Here is a 23375-nt window from a genome sequence, read left to right as displayed (position 1 = left end):
CTAATAGCGCGCGGCACTGATCGCTGTGCCGTGCGCTATTAACCCTTTAGCCGCGCGCTCAAAGCTGAGCCGCACGGCTAAAAACGAAAGTAAAAGTGCCCGGCTAGCTCAGGGAGCTGTTCGGGATCGCCGCGGTATAATCGCGGCATCCCGAACAGCTGTAGCACAGGAGGAGGTCTTCTTACCTTCTCCTGCGCTGTCCGATCGCCGAATGAATGCTTCAAGCCTGAGATCCAGGCTTGAGCATTCAATCGCCGAAAACACTGATTGATCCATTCCTATGGAGATGGATCAATCAGTGTAAAAGATCAGTTAATGCAATGTTATAGCCCCCCCCTATAGGAGCTATAATATTGCATAAGAAAAGTGTAAAAAAATCATTAACCCTTTCAATTATCCCTTCCCCTAATAAAAGTTTGAATCACCCGGCATTTCCAAAAATAAAAAAAACATTATGTAAATAATAATAAAAATAAACATATGTGGTATCGCCGCGTGCGGAAATGTCCGATTTATAAAAAAAATACCGCTTTTTAAACCGCCCATTCAATGGCGTACGCGCAAAAAAAATTCCAAAGTCCAAAATAGCGCATTTTTGATCACTTTTTATACCACAAAAAAGTGAATAAAAAGTGATCAAAAAGTCTGATCAGAACAAAAATGGTACCGCTAAAAACTTCAGATGACGGCGCAAAAAATGAGTCCTCAAAGCGCCCTGAACACAGAAAAATAAAAAAAGTTATAGGGGGTCAAAAGATTACCATTTTAAACGTCTACATTTTCCTGCATGTATTCCTGATTTTTTTCGGAAGTGATACAAATTCAAACCTATACAAGTAGGGTATCATTTTAACCGTATGGACCTACAGAATAATGATAAAGTGTCATTTTTGCTGAAAAATGTACTGCGTAAAAACAGAAGCCCCCAAAACTTACAAAATAGTGTTTTTTCATCAATTTTGTCGCACATTGATTTTTTTTCCCGTTTCACCGTAGATTTTTGGGTAAAATGACTAATGTCATTACAAAGTAGAATTAGTGACGCAAAAATTAAGCCATTATATATAATTTTAGGTGAAAATTTTTAAGAGTTATGATTTTTTAAAGTTAAGGAGGAAAAATTGAAAATGAAAAAATGGAAAAAGCCCGGGTCCTTAAGGGGTTAAACATTATAATTTGGTTAAAAAGTTTGCGATTTTTTTTTAGCGCAACACTCCTTTAAAGGAACTATGACTCAAATTGTAACTTTGCAAAAAAAAATAAAAAAAAAATAAATTGTTCTTTAAGGGGTTTTCCACATGGTTGCCCTTATCTACAGAACAGGTGATACATAGACGTCAACTCCACAGAGCAGGGTTTACCAACCATGGTGCCTCCAGCTGTGACAAAACTACAACTCCCAACATGCCCGGACAACCATTGGCTGTCCGGGCATGCTGGGAGTTGTAGTTTTGCCACAGCTGGAGGCACAATGGTTGGGAAACACTGCCATAGCCTCTGAATGGAGTGGCCTTCTCCTGAGGGGGTTGGCACAGATGACAAGGCCTACGGTAAGTGTGAGGGGCCGGGGTCTTCAGCTGCAGCAGGAATAGGTCACGGGTAGTCACAACAGCAACCTTATCACCCCGTCAGGATGGAATACCGGCCGGGGGCGCGCATCATCACGTGACGTGTGGCGCCGGGAGCGCGCGTGACGATGGGTGGCTGATTAGCGGGGGCGCGCCCAGTGGGTGAGTTCGAGAGCGGAAACTCTGGAGTGACAGAGGCATCACCCGTACGGGCTTGGGGGCCAGAAGTATGGCCTCCTACATGGAGGTGCTGGGGCTGCCGGCTGAGGAGGTGAGGCGGTGGGGAGCTGGGTGTAGTGTGTGTCAGTACTCGGGGCGGCCTGTGTCTCTTATCGGGGATGCTGTGCAGGACGCCAGCGGAAGCGGGGGGGGGTCACCTGCACCCCAGTACACTTGAGTTGCTGTACCTGCGCGATGACTTGTGTGTGTGCTATAGATGTGACCACCTAGGTAGGGGGCGGCTAGGGCCGGAATAAGTTTTCTCAGCACTTGGTGATAGCCTGCCTGGCCTTCATGTGTCATCCTGGTCCTGCCATCTCATAGTACCTCTACCAGTGCCATCCTGTACCACTTCCCTGGCACCACGATGCCTATTATCAGCAACAAAGCTGATCATCTCTTGTGTCCTGTGTATCCTTTTAAGGCTGTGTTCACATCACAATTCTGCAAAACATTCCACTATTCTGCTGCCTGTCAAAATGGGATGTATATAATTGGGGAGATTTAGCAACCAATCAGATCGCTTCTTTAATTTTTAAGAGGTCTTGTTAAGAATGTAAGAAGTGATCTGGTTGCTAAGGGCAACTGGGCAAATTTGCCTTGACACAGGTTTTGATAAATCTTCCCCATTGACTCTAATGGGGCCAATGTGGTAACCTAGTAACCATGTTGAGGTGATTTTTCCAAATGTCCCCAATAGTGACCCAAACATAGGGGGAGATTTATCAAAACCTGTCCAGAGGAAAAGTTGCCCATAACGACTAGGTATCGACCGATTATTGGTTTGGCCGATATTATTGTCCGATAATTGCGATTTTGGACATTATCAGTATCGGCAATTACCTTGCCGATAATGCTCCGCCCCCCAGCCATCGCTGCCGCTGCCCCCCCCCCATTGCCACCCCCCATCCACGATCCTTCTGGCTCCTGCACTGTTGCTGTGCGCTGCGTAATGACGAGCGACGTCGCCGTCAGTACGCACAGTGACAGCGCGGGACGCCGACGGAGCCAGAAGGATCGTGGACCCCCGGGAACAGGTAATTATAACACCGGGGATGGGGGGAGGCGATGGGGCAGTGGCGGCATATGGGCAGAGGATGGGAGGGGGGGCGATGGGGCAAATGTGGTGGTTAGACTCAGGACTGGCAGGGGGAGAGAAGTGGGCGGCGGTCTCTGGCACCGAAAAGCCGCTGTAGTTCATTGATTTAAAGCGCCCGCTTTAAATCATTGATCTGCAACGGCTTCTGCCCCGCCGAGGGGAGGAGTCGAAATAGCAAATAACTTATACCGAAATATCGGTATAAGTTATCGGCTATCGGCCTGAAAGGTGACAGATTATCGGTATCGGCCCTATAAAAAAACGATATTGGTCGATCCCTAATAACGACTAATCAGATTGCTTCTTTCATTTTTGAAAATGCCGGTGAAAAATGAAAGAAGCAATCTGATTGGTTGTAATGGGCAACTCAGCAACTTTTCCTATGGACAGGTTTTGATAAATCTCCCCCATAATTGCTAGTTGACTATGTTCAGGCCAGTGGAGCCCATGTTAGTACACTCGTGTCACCATCCCACCAAAAACGGGTTGCCGACATATACTGTTTTCAGTGGGATACAACTATCGGGAGTTCTAACATAGTATGAACCTACCCTAATAGATCAGAATATCATTTTGCCATCATATACATGGAACACATTGCAGAATCATGATGTGATCCTAGCTGTAGTATGATAAATGAGTAGCCAACCTTTGCGGACCATCTTTATTCTGTCAGCCCATGTCCCATAGAGATAAATGGGACCACTGGAAGTAGCTGAGTGTGATCAATGTACTTGGCTGTCTTTGTCAGTCCCCTAGGCAGTGAACACATGACCAAAGCCCCTTCAGACGTAATGCTTGGGATCTCCCTTCTTGTGATCGGTGGGTTTCCCAGCAGTTGTGAATAGGGAAATAAAGGTTGTTGATGGCTTGTAGCTGTAGCATGTGAGCACAGCCCGACTGACCGACACAAAACAGCCAAAGCAATGGGACATTAAAGGTAGGGTCACACTTAGCGCATCCGCAGAGTATTTAAAGCTGCATATTACCTATGGTAAAATCTATGGCAGGTAATATCCACAGAGTATTTTATTGAATTTAGCAATTGCTGTGTGCTGCAGGAGTGAGCTCCTTTATTAAAGCAAAATACACATGCTGCCGGAAAAAATCCGCAGCATCAAATACGCTGCTGAACAAAGGTTACATACTTTATGCACCAAAACTTGCAGGAGGTCCAATGCGAGTTTGCAGCGTATTTACATGTATCAAATATACTGCAGATGTGCTATGTGTGGCCCTACCCGAAAGGGTATTATCGCTTGTTCTTCCTTATCCCAGTAAGCCTGATGTTTTTCTGAAATTCTGCCCACTTGAACCAGACTGAAAGGGATCAGAAGAGCCCAATTCTAGGGATAGATGTTGGTCTAAGAGGTGTGACCTACATCTATCAGGAATTTTCCTGGGATATGCCATGAATGTCTACAATGTGAATACCTCTTTAGGGTCTATTCACATGTACAGTATTGTGTTCCGATTTTACGCGCAGATTTGATGCGCAGGATTTCAAGCTGTATTCAGTTTACATTGAAATCTGCAGCAGAAAATCCTGCGCATCAAATCTGTGCAGAATACTGTATGTGTGAATAGACCATTAAAGAGTGTGTCACCATCCCTGACATGCTCTGTAATTATTTTATAAAGAAGCCAATTAAAACAGGTCATCTTTTCTTTTAACTGCATTGTGCAGTCCCTCTGTTATTCCTCCTGAAAATATTTGAATAACTCTAGGGCTACACTGTGAATGTTTTCTTTTTAAGTTCTATTAACCCCTTAAGGACCAAGGACGTACCGGTACGTCCTTGGTCCTGCTCTTCTGATATAACGCGGGGTTACACAGTAACCCCGCGTCATATCACGGCGGGCCCGGGGTCATAGTGAAGCCAGGACCCGCCTCTAATAGCGCGCAGCGCCGATCGCGGCTAAAAGTGAAAGTAAAAGTTGCCGGCTAGCTCAGTCGGGCTGTTCGGGATAGCCGCGGCTAATCGCGGCATCCCGAACAGCTGACAGGACAGCGGGAGGGCCCCTTCCTGCCTCCTCGCTGTCCGATCGCCGAATGACTGCTCAGTGCCTGAGATCCAGGCCTGAGCAGTCATGCGGCAGAATCGTTGATCACTGGTTTCTAATGAGAAACCAGTGATCAGCATAGAAGATCAGTGTGTGCAGTGTTATAGGTCCCTATGGGACCTATAACACTGCAAAAAAAAGTGGAAAAAAAAAGTGAATAAAGATCATTTAACTCCTCCCCTATTAAAAATTTGAATCACCCCCCCTTTTCCAATAAAAAAAAAAAAACAGTGTAAATAAAAATAAAAATATACATATATGGTATCACCACGTGCGGAAATGTCCGAATTATAAAAATATATCATTAATGAAACCGCTCGGTCAATGGCGTGCGCGCAAAAAAAATTCCAAAGTCCAAAATAGTGCATTTTTGGTCACTTTTTATATCATTTAAAAATGAATAAAAACCGATCAATAAGTCCTATCAATGCAAAAATGGTACCGTTAAAAACTTCAGATCACGGCGCAAAAAATGAGTCCTCATACCGCCCCATACACGGAAATATAAAAGTTATAGGGGTCAGAAGATGACAATTTTAAACGTATTAATTTTCCTGCATGTAGTTATGATTTTTTCCAGAAGTCCGACAAAATCAAACCTATATAAGTAGGGTATCATTTTAATCGTATGGACCTACAGAATAAATATCGGGGGTCAATTTTACCGAAAAATGTAATACGTAGAAACGGAAGCCCCCAAAAGTTGCAAAACAGCGTTTTTTTTTTCAATTTTGTCGCACAATGATTTTTTTTTCCATTTCACCGTAGATTTTTGGGCAAAACGACTGATGTCATTACAAAGTAGAATTGGTGGCGCAAAAAATAAGCCATCATATGGATTTTTAGGTGCAAAATTGAAAGAGTTATGATTTTTTTAAAGGCAAGGAGCAAAAAACGAAAATGCAAAAATGGAAAAACCAAAGGATAGGGGATAAGTTTCAGATCGCGGGGGGTAAGACCGCTGGGGCCCACAGCGATCTGTACGGGGCCACCGCTCGCTGGCCAGATAGCGGGTGCCGGCCACTGCGCAAAGCGGTAGCTGACACGCCCCCTCAATACATCGCTATGGCAGAGCTGGAAATTGCCGAAGGCAGCGCTCCGGCTCTGCCATAGAGTTATATTGAGGGGGTGTGTCAGCTGCCGCTTCGTGCGGTGGTCAACACGCCCCCTTCCCGCGTGCTGCCGGGGTCCCATACAGGAGAACGCAGGGGGCCCCCAGCGGTCTAACCCTCCGCAATCTGAAACTTATCCCCTATTATTAGCATAGGGGATACATTTTTCAGCACTGGATATCTCCTTTAATTATAACTAATGAGCTACAGCTGCTTCCAGAGGTCATCTGGAAGCCAAAAGCTGCTGAAACGAGGAACTCCTATTGCCTTAAAGGGGTTCGGGGGTGGTTCAGGAGAATGCCCATTCTACTTTATGGAAAAAGTTCTACAGTTCCTCCAGTGTGCCTCCCCGGCTGCGATCCTCTTCACGTGAGAAAGTATGATGCTTGCGCCTGAAGTGGCATTGGGGCTATAGAGTATCATACTGACGTGCTGTAGAAAAAGCAGAAGAGGGAATTTAATTGTAGAACTGATCCAATTTATTTAAATGGGACAGCTCACATTCATCCGGCATCTCAAATTGAATGCTGGATGGTGGTACGTGCTGCATTGGCACCGAACAGAGCAACACATCTTCCTGCATTCCCCTGTCTGGTATGCACAATTAAAGGGGTACTCCCGTGGAAATTTTTATTTTTTAATAAATGAACTGGTGCCAGAAAGATAAACAGATTTGTAAATTACTTCTATTAAAAAATCTTAATCCTTCCAGTACTTATTAACTGCTGAATACTACAGAGGAAATGGTTTCTTTTTGGAACCCAGAGCTCTCTGCTGACATCTCTGTCCATTTTAGGAACTGTCCTGAGCAGCATATATTTGCTGTGGGGATTTTCTCCTACTCTGGACAGTTCTTAAAATGGACAGAGATGTCAGCAGAGAGCACTGTGGCATGATGTCAGAAGAGAGCTCTGTGTTCCAAAAAGAAAACCATTTCCTCTGTAGTATTCAGCAACTAATAAGTACTGGAAGGATTAAATACATTTTTTTATAGTAATTTACAAATCTGTTTCACTTTCTGGCACCGGTTGATTTAAAAATAAAATAAAATTATAATTTCCACGGGAGTACCCCTGTAATGAATGTGGGATCCTGAACAACTGATGCCAACTAATGCACTTTTGTTATGTAAACCTAACCCAAGAGAGGATTCTTCCTACATATGCATCTGCTCCTTTTATGATATTCCCCTGTTATTGGTTTAAAAACAGAATAAAATGGTAAATGTAGTATTTTCCTACTGTCAGCACTGAGCGCACATTGTCACACTGTGTAGCATTCACCTTTATGACTAGGGGAATGGTTAAACCTGTTGATAAATTTATTCATAAAAAAGTGCTCCAGCATGTCTTCTTACTAAATACTTGTCTTCTTGTGTGAAATGTCAGCAATGCTGATTTTATCACATGATCTAGACTTTAGCGCCTGGAGTCGGATAGTTCACGGTTTTGTGTATCCTTACTCCTCATGCTGATGTTTACACTAGTTCTTTAAGTAATGGGAATGAAATCCTTACATCTGAAAAACATCTAAACCTAGTGTAATTCAACTTTCCTTAAAAGTACATTCACACTTAGTCTGCTGTGGATTTTACCTGCTTTTATATATTAGATAAATCCTCGGGATCAAAACTTCAGCGGATTAAGGGTACGCTCACACGTACAGGATCTGCTGCATATCTTCTGCATTGAAGTTAAGAGTAGTCTACTGAAAAATAACTTATCCCCTATCCAAAGATAGGGCATAAGTGATAGATCGCGGTGGGTCCGAGCACTGGGACCCCCTCCCCCGCGATCTCCTGCATGGGGCCCCGACAGTATCCTTGGATAGGGGATAAGTTATTTTTCACCAGACAACTCCTTTAACCTGTTGGGGACGAAGGGCATATGCATACACCCTTGCGTCCTGGTACTTAAGGGCGAAGGGCGCATCCATACACCCGTGGGAATTTCGGTCCCCGGGATCGGGGTGACTGCTGATATCAATCAGCAGGCACCCCATGCAAATGCCCAGGGGCATCAGACCCCCCCCATGTCGGCGATCTGCGCAAATCGCCTGTGAATTCACACTTGCGATTTGCACCGATTTCGCGTCTATGGTGACCCGAAATGTAAGGGGGATTGTGGTTGTCCATGACACCTATGATCCCACTGAAGGAATAGGAGTGAGGTGGCAGGGGTGCCACCCCTCCTATCCCTTCTATTGGTCGCCAGAAGCGATGACAAATACCAGATTGGGGTCGGGGGGGGGGGGGGGTTAACTTTAGTTTTCCCCGTCCTGCCCCCCCACAAAGGTCCACTTACCCCCTCCGGAGGCTGCGGGCGACGGTGATCGGCGGGCGGCGATGTCGTGCGGAAGAAGAGGACGGCTCCCTGGATCCTACGGAAGACGGTAAGTTGCCTAGCAACATCTGGAGGGCTACAGTCTGAGACCATTATACAGTGGTCTCTAACCTGTATCCCTTCAGATCTTGCAAAACTACAACTCCTAGAATGCCCAAATAGCTCTTTGCTGTCTGGACATGCTGGGATTTGTAGTTTTGCAACATCTGGAGGGTCACAGTTTGGAGATCACTGTGCAGTGGTCTATAATCTGTAGCCCTCCAGATGTTGCAAAACTGCAAATCCCATTATGGCCAAACAGCTGTCTCGGCATGCTGGGAGTTGTAGTTGCATACCTCCAGCTGTTGCATAACTACATCTCCCAGCAATCTCTAAATCAAATTTATAAGTAAAAGCATCCCAGAATATATATTGTTGGGGGAAAAAAAATAAACAAAAAATTATACTTACCTACCCTTGGTCCTGCTCAGCTTCACTTTGGTTCCTTTCAGTCCCCCAAAATGATGTCGTCTTTCTGCTTCTGGATGAGTGCTTGATGCTGGACCTGCCTCCTACCTGCTCAGCCTGTCGCTGACCACAGCAGAAAGTAATTGAGTGTGGCAGGTTATGCATCAAGCGCTCATCTTGGAAGCAGGAAAAAGACTAGAGGATTAGAAAGAGCTGAACCAGAGCTGTCGGGTAGAGATCAGCGAAGTTACAGTAATTCGATTCGTCACAAACTTCTTGGCTCGGCAGACTTTAGCCTGCATAAATGAGTTCAGCTTTCAGGTGCTCCGGTGGGCTGGAAAAGGTGGATACAGTCCCAGGAGAGAGTCTCCAGCCCACCAGAGCACCTGAAAGCTGAACTCATTTATGCAGGCTAAAAGTCTGCCGAGCCGAGAAGTTCGTGATGAATCGAATTACTGTAACTTCGCTCATCTCTACTGTCGGGTATTGGCGGTAGTTAAAGGGGTATTCCAGGATTTATTTTTATTTGACTATGCTACAGGGGCTGTAAAGTTAGTGTAGTTCATAATATAGTGTCTGTACCTGTATGTGACGGTTTACTCACAATTATTTTTTATTTTTTTATTTTTTATTTTTTTTAAATAACTGTTTATTTTCATTTTTCCAAGATATTTTACAGGAATAGAAAATATGTGAACAAATACAAGAACATAGAAAGCTATGGTTAACAAAGGTCACCAGTAAATGTAGCTTCACAACAACTTCGTAGAGTAGAGTAGAAGTTAGGCTAGAAGGATAAGTAGATTACTCTCTTACTAAAATTGTATGGATTTTTTTGCTAACAATTAAAGAATAATAACTATGAATAAATAGCCTTATCATATCACAAAATTGTCTCCTTGAGGTCGAAATGAAGGAAAATAAGTGCATCACCAAAGTTAGGAGATCAAAGAAGATTAAAACATAAAATATGAGAGGTCATAAGAGGATAGACAAGAGAGAAGACAGAAGAAGAACAGAAGAGAAAAAGGAATATAGAATTAGGAAAGGTTCAAAGAGACAAGTAGTTCGTGTCCCTCACCCACACAGCCCCTCCGGTATGGGGCCCAATGTTGGAGCTGATCAGCCTCAAGTGTATCCCACGGAGACCAAGTCTTATAGAAAGCAGGCAGTCTATTTTCTAAGGTGGCAGAAAGGTATTCCAATCCCCTAATTACACGTAACCTTTCCCGAAGTAGGTGTAAAGATTGGGTCTCTGCATGTTTCCAGTATCGTGCGATTAAGCATTTAGAAGCTGTCAGGGTCAATAGCAGCATTCTGAGTTTGTTTTTAGGGAAGTTATCAGGGGGAAGGTTAAGCAAGTATGTTTTGGGAGATAGTCATCTCCACCCCTGTCAGTAATTTTAGAAGTGATTTAACTTCCAGCCAAAAGTGGCGGTCTACTACATTCCCAGAATACATGAGTGAGTGTACCTGTGTCATTACCACATCTCCAACATAAGGGGGATCCACTGGGGAAAAACTTATTTAATTTAACTGGTGTTTGGTACCAATGCATTAACAGTTTATATTGACATTCTCTGTGGGCATTACAGGACGAAGACTGTGAAGCATTCCCCCATATAGGACGCCACTGATTTAAATCAAGTGATCTGCCTAAATAAGTCTCCCATTTTATCATATATGGATGAAACTTAGAATTACTCACAATTCTTATTTGATTTTCGCCCTAATATTTATTTTTAACAGCATACACAATTACTTGGGATTTCCCAGGTTGCAGGGTGTCAAGACCTGACATCACTAGTCAGGTGATCAGAGGAAGCCTGTCCTGCTTCAATTTTGCAACAGCTGTAGGCCCCCTGCTTAGAACACACTGGCCCTCATTTACTATTGCAAATCCGACATGTTTTGTCGGGATGTGTGCCAGATTCTATCGCATTGTGCCAGAAATTCTGTCTGCGCCAGATTTTGTGCCAGAATTTGCGCCAAAATTGAAATCTCCCCGACAAACTCTCCATTTTGCTAAGAGAACCCGAAAAAGGGGTGTGGCCACCGGTAAAGGGGGCATGGTCTCCGAAAAGGGGCGTGTTCCCGACATTTTCACAAAAACCCAACATATTTATTAAGGTTTCCACATAAAATGTGGTGGATTTGAGCTGAGGAAAACCAGACAGATCAGAGCATGTGTAAAAATAGCAAAATGTAGGGAAAGTGGAAAATGTGGGGAAACCTTAGTAAATACCGTGGAAAATAAATTGTAGGGAATTGAAACCCACAAAGAAACCTACACAACACTCTTAGTAATTAAGGGCCACTGTGTTTCAATGGGTGGGGTGGCTGATGTGAGGAAGGGAGGCAGGACAAGTAACTTCAAACTTTCAAGCATGAAACTGGGATGTGTTGTCTAGAGAACATAATCCAACTGGAAATACCCAGTTCTGGCAGGTAAGTACTAAAATCACCTTATGGTGGATAACACCTTTGTTTAAAAAAATATATATATTTTTTTTCAATTTTCTTTCATTTTTAGGATAGGGGATAAGTGTCTGATCACAGGGGTCCAAACACTGGGACCCTGCATTCTCCTGCATGGGGCCGCAGCTCTCCTGTGCGGGAAGCGTGTTGGCTGCAGCATGATGCCGTGGCGGACACGCCTCCTCCATGTATTTCTATGGGAGAGACGGGGATGCACGAACGCTGCTCTCCCATGAAACTATGAGGCCGGCATGCCTCCTTTATGGGCTGAATGGGGTGGGGGCATGTCCATCGAGCTCACTGACAGGCGTATTAGTTGATGCAAAGCGCAGGGATAAGTTTTATTTCACTGCAGTTGTCCTTTAAAGGGGTACTCCAGTTCTTAGACATCTTATCCCCTATCCAAAGGATAGGGGATAAGATGCCTGATTGCTGGGGTCCAGCCGCTGGGGACCCCCGTGATCTTGCATGCAGCACCCCAGTTTAAATCAATCCCCGGAGCATGTCACGCCCCTCCCATAGGCTTGCATAGGCCCGATTTGGATTTGTGCAGGAACTTCTGTCGGCAAATACTGTGTGCCTTGCTTTGCAACAATGAGAGTAACACATTTACTGGTCTGGCTGCCTTATTTTTGTAAAATACTCTGGTCTTGCTGTGCGCTTCCAAAAATAACAGTACATCTACTATAATAACATGATGGAAATGGTTTGGATGAATGCCACATTCTCCTAGACCCAAGGGTGATTAGATTCGGTATGGACAAGCCTTTTTCCCTATGTTGGGTGAATGGTGCCCTATGCATAGGCTTAAGATGTACGCTGAGAGCTCACCTAAAATATGTTCTAAGCAATTGTGAAAAAAGTAAAATGAAGATATGAAGGACAGCACATGGTCGTCCATATGGCCAATCCAAATGTGCATATAAACAGCAGAGGTCACAGTACCAAACTAGAGACTCTGAATACTGTGCAAAAAAGAGCTAGAATTTATTGGTTCCCAAAAGCGACGTTTCAGCTATTAACCTTTATTACAGGCTAACACTTAGCCAAAATGTTGCTTTTTGGAACTAATAAATTCAAGCTCTTTCTTGCACAATATCTGGCGTCTTCCGTTTGGTGATGTGGCCTTTGCTGATGTTTGTGAGAATAAAGGAACATGTCTAAGGAAGTTTTCAGCCTCAGCTTCTTGTCAATACACTCAGTGGATACTTAACCCCTTAAGGACTCAGGGTTTTTCAGTTTTTGCACTTTCGTTTTTTCCTCCTTACCTTTTAAAAATCATAACCCTTTCAATTTTCCACCTAAAAATCCATATTATGGCTTATTTTTTGCGTTGCCAATTCTACTTTGCAGTGACATTAGTCATTTTACCCAAAAATGCACGGCGAAACAGAAAAAAAAATCATTGTGCGACAAAATCGAAGAAAAAACGCCATTTTGTAACTTTTGGGGGCTTCCGTTTCTACGCAGTGCATATTTCGGTAAAAATGACACCTTATCATTATTCTGTAGGTCCATACGGTTAAAATGATACCCTACTTATATAGGTTTGATTTTGTCGCACTTCTGGAAAAAAATCCTAACTACATGCAGGAAAATTTATACGTTTAAAAATGTCATCTTCTGACCCCTGTAACTTTTTTTATTTTTCCACGTACAGGGCGATATGAGGACTCATTTTTGTGATCTGAAGTTTTTATCGGTATGATTTTTGTTTTGATCGGACTTTTTGATCACTTTTTATTCATTTTTTTAATGGTATAAAAAGTGACCAAAAATGCGCTTTTTTGGACTTTGGAATTTTTTTGCGCGTACGCCATTGACTGTGCGGTTTAATTAATGATATATTTTTATAGTTAGGACATTTACGCACGCGGCGATACCACATATGTTTATTTTTATATTTTTTTACACTGTTTTTATTTTTTTTATGGGAAAAGGGGGGTGATTCAAACTTTTATTAGGGAAGGGGTTAAATGACCTTTGTTAACACTTTTTTTTTACTTTTTTGTTGCAGTGTTATAGGTCCCATAAGGACCTATAACACTGCATACACTGATCTTCTACACAGATCACAGGCGTGTATTAACACGCCTGTGATCAGTGTTATCGGCGCTTGACTGCTCCTGCCTGGATCTCAGGCACGGAGCAGTAATTCGCCGATCGGACACCGAGGAGGCAGGTAAGGGCCCTCCCGGTGTCCTGTAAGCTGTTCGGGATGCCGCGATTTCACCGTGGCGGTCCCGAACAGCCCGACTGAGCAGCCGGGTCACTTTCACTTTAGAAGCGGCGGTCAGCTTTGACCGCCGCTTCTAAAGGGTTAATACCGCACATCGCCGCGATCGTCGATGTGTGGTATTAGCCGCGGGTCCTGGCCGTTGATGAACGCCGGGACCGACGCGATATGATGCGGGATCGCGGCGTGATCCCGCTTCATATCGCGGGAGCCGGCGCAGGACGTAAATATACGTCCTGCGTCGTTAAGGGGTTAAAGGGGTACTCCAGTGGAAAACTTTTTTATTTTAAATCAACTGGTGCCGGAAAGTTAAACAGAGTTGTAATTCACCTCTATTAAAAAATTTTTACCCTTCCAGTACTTATTAGCAGCAGTATGCTACAGAGAAAATTCAATACTTTTTTAATTTCTTTTTTGTCTTGTCCACAGTTCTCTGTGCTGACACCTGCTGCCCGTATCAGGAACTGTCCAGAGCAGCATAGGTTTGCAATGGGGATTTTCTCCTGCTCTGGACAGTTCTTGATATGGGCAGCAGGTGTCAGCAGAGAGCACTGTGGACAATACAAAACAAAATTCAAAAATTACTGTATAGAATTTTCTCTGTAGCATCCAGCTGCTAAAATGTACTGGAAGGTTAAAGATTTTTTAATACAAGTAATTTACAAATCTGTTTAACTTTATGGCACCAGTTGATTTAATAAAAAATAAAAAAAATAAAAGTTTTCCACCGGAGAACCCTTTTAACTGGTGTGGTTATACAGTGTGGTACTCGACATGCAGATACTTTCACTATAGAGAATTATAGAAAAAGAGGGGGGCTCACCAAATCAAAACACGGTGCTACTGCTCAGTAAGCAAAAAACTTGCTACACAAAAGTAAGAATTACTGTAAAGAGTGTACACCACAAAGTTAGTGTATATGTGTGTGTGTGTGTATATATATATATATATATATATATATATATATATATATATATATATATATAATAAACAAATTTTATTAAGTATCACATTGAGAATACAAGACAAAAAGGGCTAAAATCACTTAAAAAGCTCTGAATCGAGCAACCTCTACAACATGGGAGAGGGGCCATGAACCCCCTTCTCACCAAAGTCCCGTCCCTCTATAATTAGATACTATGGCTGCCAAGTAGTGGTGCTGACTGAAAAACGATGCACATGCCCAACATTAGCCTCTACACCAACAATCAAATAAGCTAACACCAAATGATATAGAATAAGCAATGTGCAAAGGAACAAATAAATTCATATCACCAGTGCATAGCGACCACAGAACAAAGGAGCCGGAATGATGAGTGGCGGGACGGGACCCCTAAGCCCCACGAGTTCCGTCACCGCTGAGGAAGTCACAAACGGTGACGGAACGCGTGGGGCTTAGGGGTCCCGTCCCGCCACTCATCGTTCCGGCTCCTTTGTTCTGTGGTCGCTATGCACTGGTGATATGAATTTATTTGTTCCTTTGCACATTGCTTATTCTATATCATTTGGTGTTAGCTTATTTGATTGTTGGTGTAGAGGCTAATGTTGGGTATGTGCATCATTTTTCAGTCGGCACCACTACTTGGCAGCCATAGTATCTAATTATAGAGGGACGGGACTTTGGTGAGAAGGGGGTTCATGGCCCCTCTCCCATGTTGTAGAGGTTGCTCGATTCAGAGCTTTTTAAGTGATTTTAGCCCTTTTTGTCTTGTATTCTCAATGTGAAACTTAATAAAATTTGTTATATAAATATAGAATATTAACTTTGTGGTGTGCACTCTTTACAGTAATTCTTACTTTAGTGTAGCGATATTTTCACTATAGACAGCTAAGGAATAGATATAGCCATGGCGCTCGTCTTTACAGTAATTCTTACTTTTGTGTAGCGATATTTTCACTATAGACAGCTAAGGAATAGATATAGCCATGGCACTCGTCCCAACTGTGTAATAAAACCGCTTTTGTTTTTCTTTACTAACACATACCCGGTTGCCAGCACGCGACTAGCAGCCTCCTGCTGAACCTGTGTGCTTCTAGTCCAGCACCTGAGTATGTGTTCATGTAGAAAATAAAGGTGGTTTTATTACAGAGTTGGGGCAAGTGCCATGGGTTTATCTATTCCTTGGATAGTGTAAACAGTGCCAGTGGTACTCTGATTCTCCTAGTAAACTCTAGAACAAGTGCTGGGGCGTGCTCATATTGAGGGACAGTTATCAATGTTTGCTTATGTATTCTTTTTTTTTTTTTAGTAATTTTTTCCTTACTATTTTTTTGCTTATGTGTGACTTACTTATCTACTGGTTTCAGCCTGTTGATAATTTTCTTTCACATAAGCAACCGGTACTCCGGTGAAAACCTTTTTTTCTTTTAAATCAACTGGTGGCAGAAAGTTAAACATATCTGTAAATTACTTCTATTAAAAAAATCTTAATCCTTCCAGTACTTATTAGCTGCTGAATGCTACAGAGGAAATTCCTTTCTTTTTGGAACACTGATGACATCACGAGCACAGTGCTCTCTGCTGACATCTCTGTCCATTTTAGCAACCATGCATAGCAGATGTATGCTAAGGGCAGCATGGTGGTTCAGTGGTTAGCACTGCTGCCTTGCAGTGCTGGGGAATTGGGTTCAAATTCCACTAAGGACAACAATAAATAAAGCGTTATTATTATCATAATAATGTCAGCAGAGAGAACTGTGCTCGTGATGTCATCAGAGAGCATTCCAAAAAGAAAAGAATTTCCTCTGTAGTATTCAGCAGCTAATATGTACAGGAAGGATTAAGATTTTTTAATAGAAGTAATTTACAAATATGTTTAACTTTCTGCCACCAATTGATTAAAAAGAAAAAAGGTTTTCACCGGAGTACCCCTTTAAAGAAAAAATAGAAACTGAAACGTAGTGTTATGCCGTGTTTAGTACAGTAAGTACATGATTACGTGCAAATTTACTTCCTCACACTTTGTGCCTAAATCATTTTGGTGGCAAAAGGATCTACTACTTCCATCAGCACGGTGACCACTAAGTTACACCGTAGTCTAACCAGTGGTCATTTGGTTGCAGGCTCCAGCCATTGTAAATGCACATTCTAATAATTCTGCATTAAAGGCTTGACTAGTTAGTAGTTTTAATAAATAAGCCTCATTGTGAACATAGTGTTTAGCTTTTTTTTTTTCTCCCTTGCCTTGAGTCCCTGTTTATTTGAACCTCCCTTTAAACAAAAGCTGGTGCTACTAAATACAGTATGAGCTGAAATAAATGCCCAGTAAGTCCCCAAAGGTATTTGTGATTCTTGACTCTTTCTTGAGAAACTGTGGGAAGAATTATCAAAACCAGTCTAGAGGAAAAGAGCAGTTCTCCATAGCAATCAATCAGGTAGCTTTTATTTTATTTCTTTTATGTATTTTTATTTAGCTTTTAATTTTTTTTTATTAAGAGGTCTCTGAAAAATGAAAGAAGTGCATCAAAGGGTTTGTCTGGCTATTCTTTTTATTTTTTATCTAAGGTGTCCAGGCTGCCTTAAAAACCATAAGGCTAGGATCAGACTACGGAATCTTGGGGCAGAAAATTTCCGCCCAGAGATTCAGAGTGCGGCCAGCGCCGGCTAAATCAGTCGGCGCTAGGACCGCGCGGACACTGCAGTCTCCAAAATGTGACCTCCCAGTCTCCAGTATCATGGCACTCTGTCTCTGCTGCCAGTCTACTTCCTGGAGCTGGCTGGAGATATAGATGTGATGCCAGTCAGCCAATCACTGATTACAGTGGTGTCCTGCTCAGATAGTGGTTGCCCAAGTGGCACTGCCAGTTCACCCAACTGCAGACGCTACACTCTGCATATCTAGGGACAGCAGTGTTTCTAGCTGCAGACTGAGCTCTGATGTGAGAATGTGGCAATTGTCTGAACTATTAAAATAAAATGTTATTGATCTCTCCAGGGTGAATGGCATAGATGGGGGGTGTGGGGGGGAACAATTAATGCCTGATTTGCGTTTTTTTAGTCAAGTCACATCCTAGAAATAATGCAATAAAAAACAATCAAAAATTCCCATCTACCTCAAAATGGTACTGATGAATACTGATAAATGACGGTGCATGGTAAACAGCATAAAAAAATACAGGAAAGAAAAAATATTTGTCTAAAATGTGTCCCCATTCTCAGGATCGGAGAAAGTCCCAGCAGTATTTCACTGATCTGTTTGTTATACCCTGTCCTGTGGATAATAACAAGGGAAAACCACTTTAAATTATTTAACCAAACCACTGAATTGCTAAAATCAAGTGGATGTCAGAAGATGAAGTGCAGAATACCAAAAAACAAATAAATAAAAGCCTCAACTGTTTCAGCAAAGCATGGCAGGGCAAGGACGAAATGGGAAAACATGGATTCTTTTCCTTACAGACCTCTGTAAGGCTTGGTTTCCATACTTATTATTTTTTGGGCATTTTGTCCCAAAAAATGCCAAAATGGCCGCATGGCATCTTTTTTGTGGGAAAAAACTCACTTTGTGTTTTTGGGTTCGGCATTTTTTCCCCTGACACCCCCCAGGCGTTTTGCTGCGATCTGGCTGTGCTAGAAAATGTCCCTGCATAGATCGGGACTCTGTTACAGAGCCGAGAGCACAGCTGATGTGGAGCAGTAGATATACGTCGTATACCTACTGCCCAGCAAGAATTTAAAGTGAACCTGCAATTTGTATACAGTATACATATTGCTGGTTCACTTAACCCTCTGCTGAGCGCTATGCGCCAGGCCAGCAAGAAAAGGGTTAACTTATACTGCTGGACGGTGTAGTTTAACCGTTTGTGTGATATACAATATATACAGATATCACTATATAGTTGTACATGATGTATACAGAAGACGAGGTTCACTTACCTCCCTCGCTCCTGTCCCAACCAGGTCTGTGTAGCTCTGCCCCTAATTATGACAATTAGGGGTGGCGTTACAGATGGGAGCCAGGGTGGTTGGTATCTAGCGGAAAATAAAAATATGGGTTCCCTATATTTAATTCTCAGCCAGATACCAACCAAGCAGCAACAGCCTGACGTTACCAGGGTAGACGAGGACCATTGTTACAAGCCCTCCCCAGCCTAAATAACGCCAGCCTGTTACCACCTAGGCCTGTTGGTACCGGCTCTTCCCGACACCCCTGTGGCAGTGGGTACTGGGGTAATATTTGGGGGTTAGCATTAGCTGGAAGGAAAAATGATTTTATTTAAAAAAAACACTCCCCCCACAGCCATAGCCATTTTATTAAAAGAAAAAAATGCAGTTCATTGTCATAGTTCACCCAATCGGCCATAATCCTCTGCATACACTGATCTGAAATGAAAAGAAAAAAAACCCACAAAAAAGGGGTTAGTACATTTTGGCGCTTTCCATTGAGGAGAATGCCTTTAATGCAATGTCTTCCCAAACAGGGAGCCTCCAATTGTTCCAAAACTAAAATTCCCAGCATGCCCAGACAGCCTTTAGCTATCCAGACTTGCTGGGAGTTGTAGTTTAGCAACAGCTGGAGTCTCCCTCTCTGGGAGGACACTGCCAGAAGGGTCTTTTCACATTATACAAAATGTACAATGTGAACAGAGCCTCAGGCTTACCACCCTGGCTCCCGTGTGTAGCCCCGCCCCTAATGACATCATCACTAGGGACAGAGCTGCATGGACCTGTCCGGGACAGGAGCGAGGGAGGTCTTTTCTATAGTGGCTATAGGAGCAGGGAGTCCTGTAAGTATAGTGACAAATTTGTGCAGAGAAAAAGTCAACCAGTTGCCCACAGCAACCAGTCAGATCGCTTTTTTTCATTTTTGAAAAGGCCTCTGAAAAATAGGATGCAATCTAATTGGTTGCTATGGGCAACTGGTCAACTTTTTCTCAGCACAGGTTTTGATAAATCTCCCCCAAGATTCCCGGCTCCTGTATAGTATACACGGGTACACTATGCCCCCCTGTATACTATACGGCCGGGAGAGGTGAGTAGTGATGCTGTACATCACTCCTCATCTCCTTACTCTGTGCACCGGGCGCTCAGCATCCGACCCCCAGAGTGGTACCTGAAGACAGTGAGAAAACTGCCACGGAGTACAAAATTGGCTGTTTCCACACACCAGGAATACTGACAAAATGCAGGAAAAAGCTGTGGTAGTTTTTATGGCTTTTTTTTCATGCTTTAAAAAAAAAAAAGTAGAAATCTAGCCTAAGAAGTAAATGTCTGTGAGTAAAGTTTAATTGCTTAACCCCTTAAGGACCAGGGGTTTTTCAGTTTTTGCACTTTCATTTTTTCCTCCTTACATAACTCTTTCAATTTGGCACCTAAAAATCCATATGATGGCTTATTTTTTGCGCCACTAATTCTATTTTGTAATGATATCAGTCATTTTACCCAAAAATCTACAGCGAAATGGGAAAAAAAAAATCACCGTGAGACAAAATTGAAAAAAAAAAACAAAACGCCATTTTGTAACTTTTGGGGGCTTCTGTTTCTACGCAGTACATTTTTCGGTAAAAATGACACATTCCCTTTATTCTGTAGGTCTATACTTCTGAAAACAATCATAACTACATGCAGGAAAATTTATACGTTTAAAATTGTCATCTTCTGACCCCTATAACTTTTTTATTTTTCCGCATATGGGGCAGTATGAGGGCTTATTTTTTGCGCCGTGATCTGAAGGTTTTAGTGGTACCCTTTTTGTATTGATCGGACTTGTTTATCGCTTTTTATTCATTTTTTTCATGATATAAAAAGTGACCAAAAATACACAATTTTGGACTTTGGAATTTTTTTGCGCGTACGCCATTAACCGTGCGGTTTAATTAACGATATTTTTATAATTCGGACATTTCCAGCGGCGATACCACATATGTTTATTTTTATTTACACTTTTTTTTTTTTTTTTTTTATGGGAAAAGGGGGGTGATTCAAACTTTTATTAGGGTAGGTGTTAAATGATCTTTATTCACTTTTTTTTTTTCACTTTTTTTTTTCACTTTTTTTTTTTTTTTGCAGTGTTATAGCTCCCATGGGGACCTATAACACTGCACACACTTATCTTTTACATTGATCACTGGTTTCTCATAGGAAACCAGTGATCAATGATTCTGCCGCTTGACTGCTCATGCCTGGATCTCAGGCACTGAGCAGTCATTTTGCGATCGGACACCAGGAGGCAGGTAGGAGACCCTCCTCGTGTCCTATAGCTGTTTGGGACGCCGCGATTTTGCATCTGCGATCCCGAACAGCCCCTGAGCTAACCGGCAGTTATTTACTTTTTGGAAAGCAATATACCCAAGGCCGTTATTGAAAAGACATCAATAACCTAAACACAACCCCTTAGCGACACAGAACATAAATGTACGTCCTGGTCCTAATGCACCAGGACATACATTTACATCCTGTACATAAAGTGAGCACCGCAGGGGTGCTCCCTTCATACACGGCAGGTCCCGGCCGATATCAGCAACCAGGGACCCACCGGTAATGATGGATACCAGTGATCGTGCTGATGTCCACCATTAACCCCTCAGATGCCGTGATCAATACAGATCCGGGCAATACCAGCGGTCTAATGAATGATCTGATGGCCTGTGACACGACTGCACAGATTCGATCATCCAAGATGACAGACGGACGTTCACCTGCCTCTGCGGCTCTCCTGGTGTCTTCTTAGCTTGTCTGCTGGAAGTAGATTGCCGATAATACTCTATAGCGAAATGCATGTGCATAGCACTAAACAGTATTAGCAATCTAATGGGGACATAAAAAAGTTAAAAAAATATATATAATTTGAAAAAGCCCCTCCCCCTAATAAAATTTTAATGGCCCTTTGTTCCTATTTTACCCCAAAAAGCATTAAACAAATGTAATAAACCTATTTGGTATCGCCGCGTGTGTAAATGTCCGAACTAGCAAAATATAATGTTAACACCTTTAAGGAGCAATACAAGTAAACCTGTTAGCCCCTAAAAGACCAGGCCTGTTCTTTCAAATCGGGTATGTCTGACTTTATTAGAGAATAACTGGTAACGTTTTGCCAATCACGATAATTCTGACTTTGTTTTTTTTTATCACAAGTTGTCCTTCATGTACATAGTAAAAGTAAGCCGATATCATTTGTAGTTCTTTTTTTTTTTACAACGCAAAACATCATGAAATGTCAAAAAAAGAATTTTTTTTTTATATTTTAACCTGTTAAGGACCAAGGACGTAAACTAACGCCCCTAGTGCCGCTCCCGTGATATAACGCGGGGTTACACGGTAACCCCGCATCATATCGTGTCGGGCCCGGCGTCATAGTGAAGCCGGGACCCGCCTCTAATAGCGCGCGGCACTGATCGCGGTGCCGCGCGCTATTAACCCTTTAGCCGTGCGCTCAAAGCTGAGCTGTGCGGCTAAAAACGAAAGTGAAAACTTTGGCTCCCCTGGCTGCTTCCGGGTTCCGGCGGGGTCGCGCGCATTCTGTGATGTCGCGTGTGTGTATGACGCGGCACGCGTACGTGTGCGTCACCCAGGATTGGCTGGAGCCCGGAAGTCCCGCCTCCAAGATGGCGGTGCCCACCGGAAAACACTGAGGAGGAGGCGGGCGCCAAATTCCAAAATCCTGGGCATATAAGGAATGAACATTCCTGAAACTGAGGAACCTACCTCTATCCAAGACCGCATGTTTGCGGGTTTAAAACCTAAAAGACAACAGGTGTTAACTGTCCATGACAACATCAGGGATCTAATCTTGGAAGAATGGAAAGAACCAGAGAAAAGGTGCTTTCCAAGGAATTTCGTTCTAGATTTCTGTTTTATGAAGAAGATACGAAACTGTGGAACGAAATTCCAAAAGTTGATCAGGTGTCTAAGGTGGTAAAGAAAACATCCTTACCTTTTGAGGAAAGCGCTCAGCTAAAAGATCCTTTAGACCGTAAGATGGATGGGTTGTTAAAAAAAATTGTGGGATGCTTCCTCTGCTCAGATTAATCCCAATATTGCAGCTACTACCGTAGCAAGATCCTTGTTTATCTGGCTGAAACAACTAGAAAACCATCTTTTCAGTAAGACTGCTAGAGAAGAAATATTAGAATCTGTTCCTATGTTAAAATTAGCTACGGCTTTCTTAGTAGATGCCTTGACTAAATCGCTCAGAATGTCCTCCAGATCGGCTGTTCTGATCAATTCAGTCAGGCGAGCCTTATGGCTTAAAAATTGGCAAGGGGACTCTAAAAGTAAACTTTGCGGTATTCATTTCCAAGGTAACTCTAAGTTTGGTCCAGTGTTAGATAAAATTCTAGAGCAAGCCGTGGATAGGAAAAAGGTCCTTCCTGAAGAAAAATCTACCAAACAAAAGAGTAATTTTCGTTCCTTTCCCAAAAACAAGCAGTATAAAGGAAAGGGGAAAACAGGTAGATGGAGTTACCCAAAGGGAGACAAGGGTAGAGAATTTTTGTTCAACCCTTCCTCAAACATTTCTGTTAAAAAAAACAATGACGGTCTTCAGGTGGGGGGGGGGGGGGGAAGACTCACTCGATTTTGTCGCCGGTGGGTGAACATATCAAAAAATCTATTTATTCTGAGCTCTCCGGAGTTCGGCTTCAAAATCAAGTTTGGCTTCCCTCCTCCTCAAAGAGATCTAGGATCAGAAAATGCAAAAATGAGGCTCAGCTCAGGTATAAAAGATCTGTTATCCCTTAGGGCTAGTTCTTCAACAAGAACAAGGCCTAGGTCATTATTCCAATTTATTCCTAGTCCCAAAGCCCAACTGTTCCTTCATAACCATTATACATTTGATGGGTTTAAACAGATGTATTACTTACAAAAAATTC

General features: G+C 42.7%; 1 protein-coding gene across 4 annotated transcripts in view; it reads left to right on the top strand.

Moving 5' to 3' along the window:
* Positions 1–1702: 1702 nt before the first annotated feature.
* Positions 1703–23375, top strand: part of NEDD4 (NEDD4 E3 ubiquitin protein ligase) — a 247024-nt gene continuing 225351 nt past the window's right edge. For 3 of the 4 annotated variants that reach the window (XM_056572380.1, XM_056572378.1, XM_056572377.1), the window contains exon 1: positions 19224–19292. In XM_056572380.1, coding sequence (XP_056428355.1) covers positions 19227–19292 — 66 coding nt within the window. In that variant the 5' untranslated portion in view covers positions 19224–19226. Of the gene's footprint in view, positions 1840–19223; positions 19293–23375 lie in introns of those variants that run through there. The other variant, XM_056572379.1, reaches the window with a different exon arrangement.

The sequence above is a fragment of the Hyla sarda genome, chromosome 4, assembly GCF_029499605.1.
Source record: "Hyla sarda isolate aHylSar1 chromosome 4, aHylSar1.hap1, whole genome shotgun sequence".
Lineage (NCBI taxonomy): Eukaryota > Metazoa > Chordata > Amphibia > Anura > Hylidae > Hyla > Hyla sarda.
This window is presented reverse-complemented; position numbering and strand designations above follow the sequence as displayed.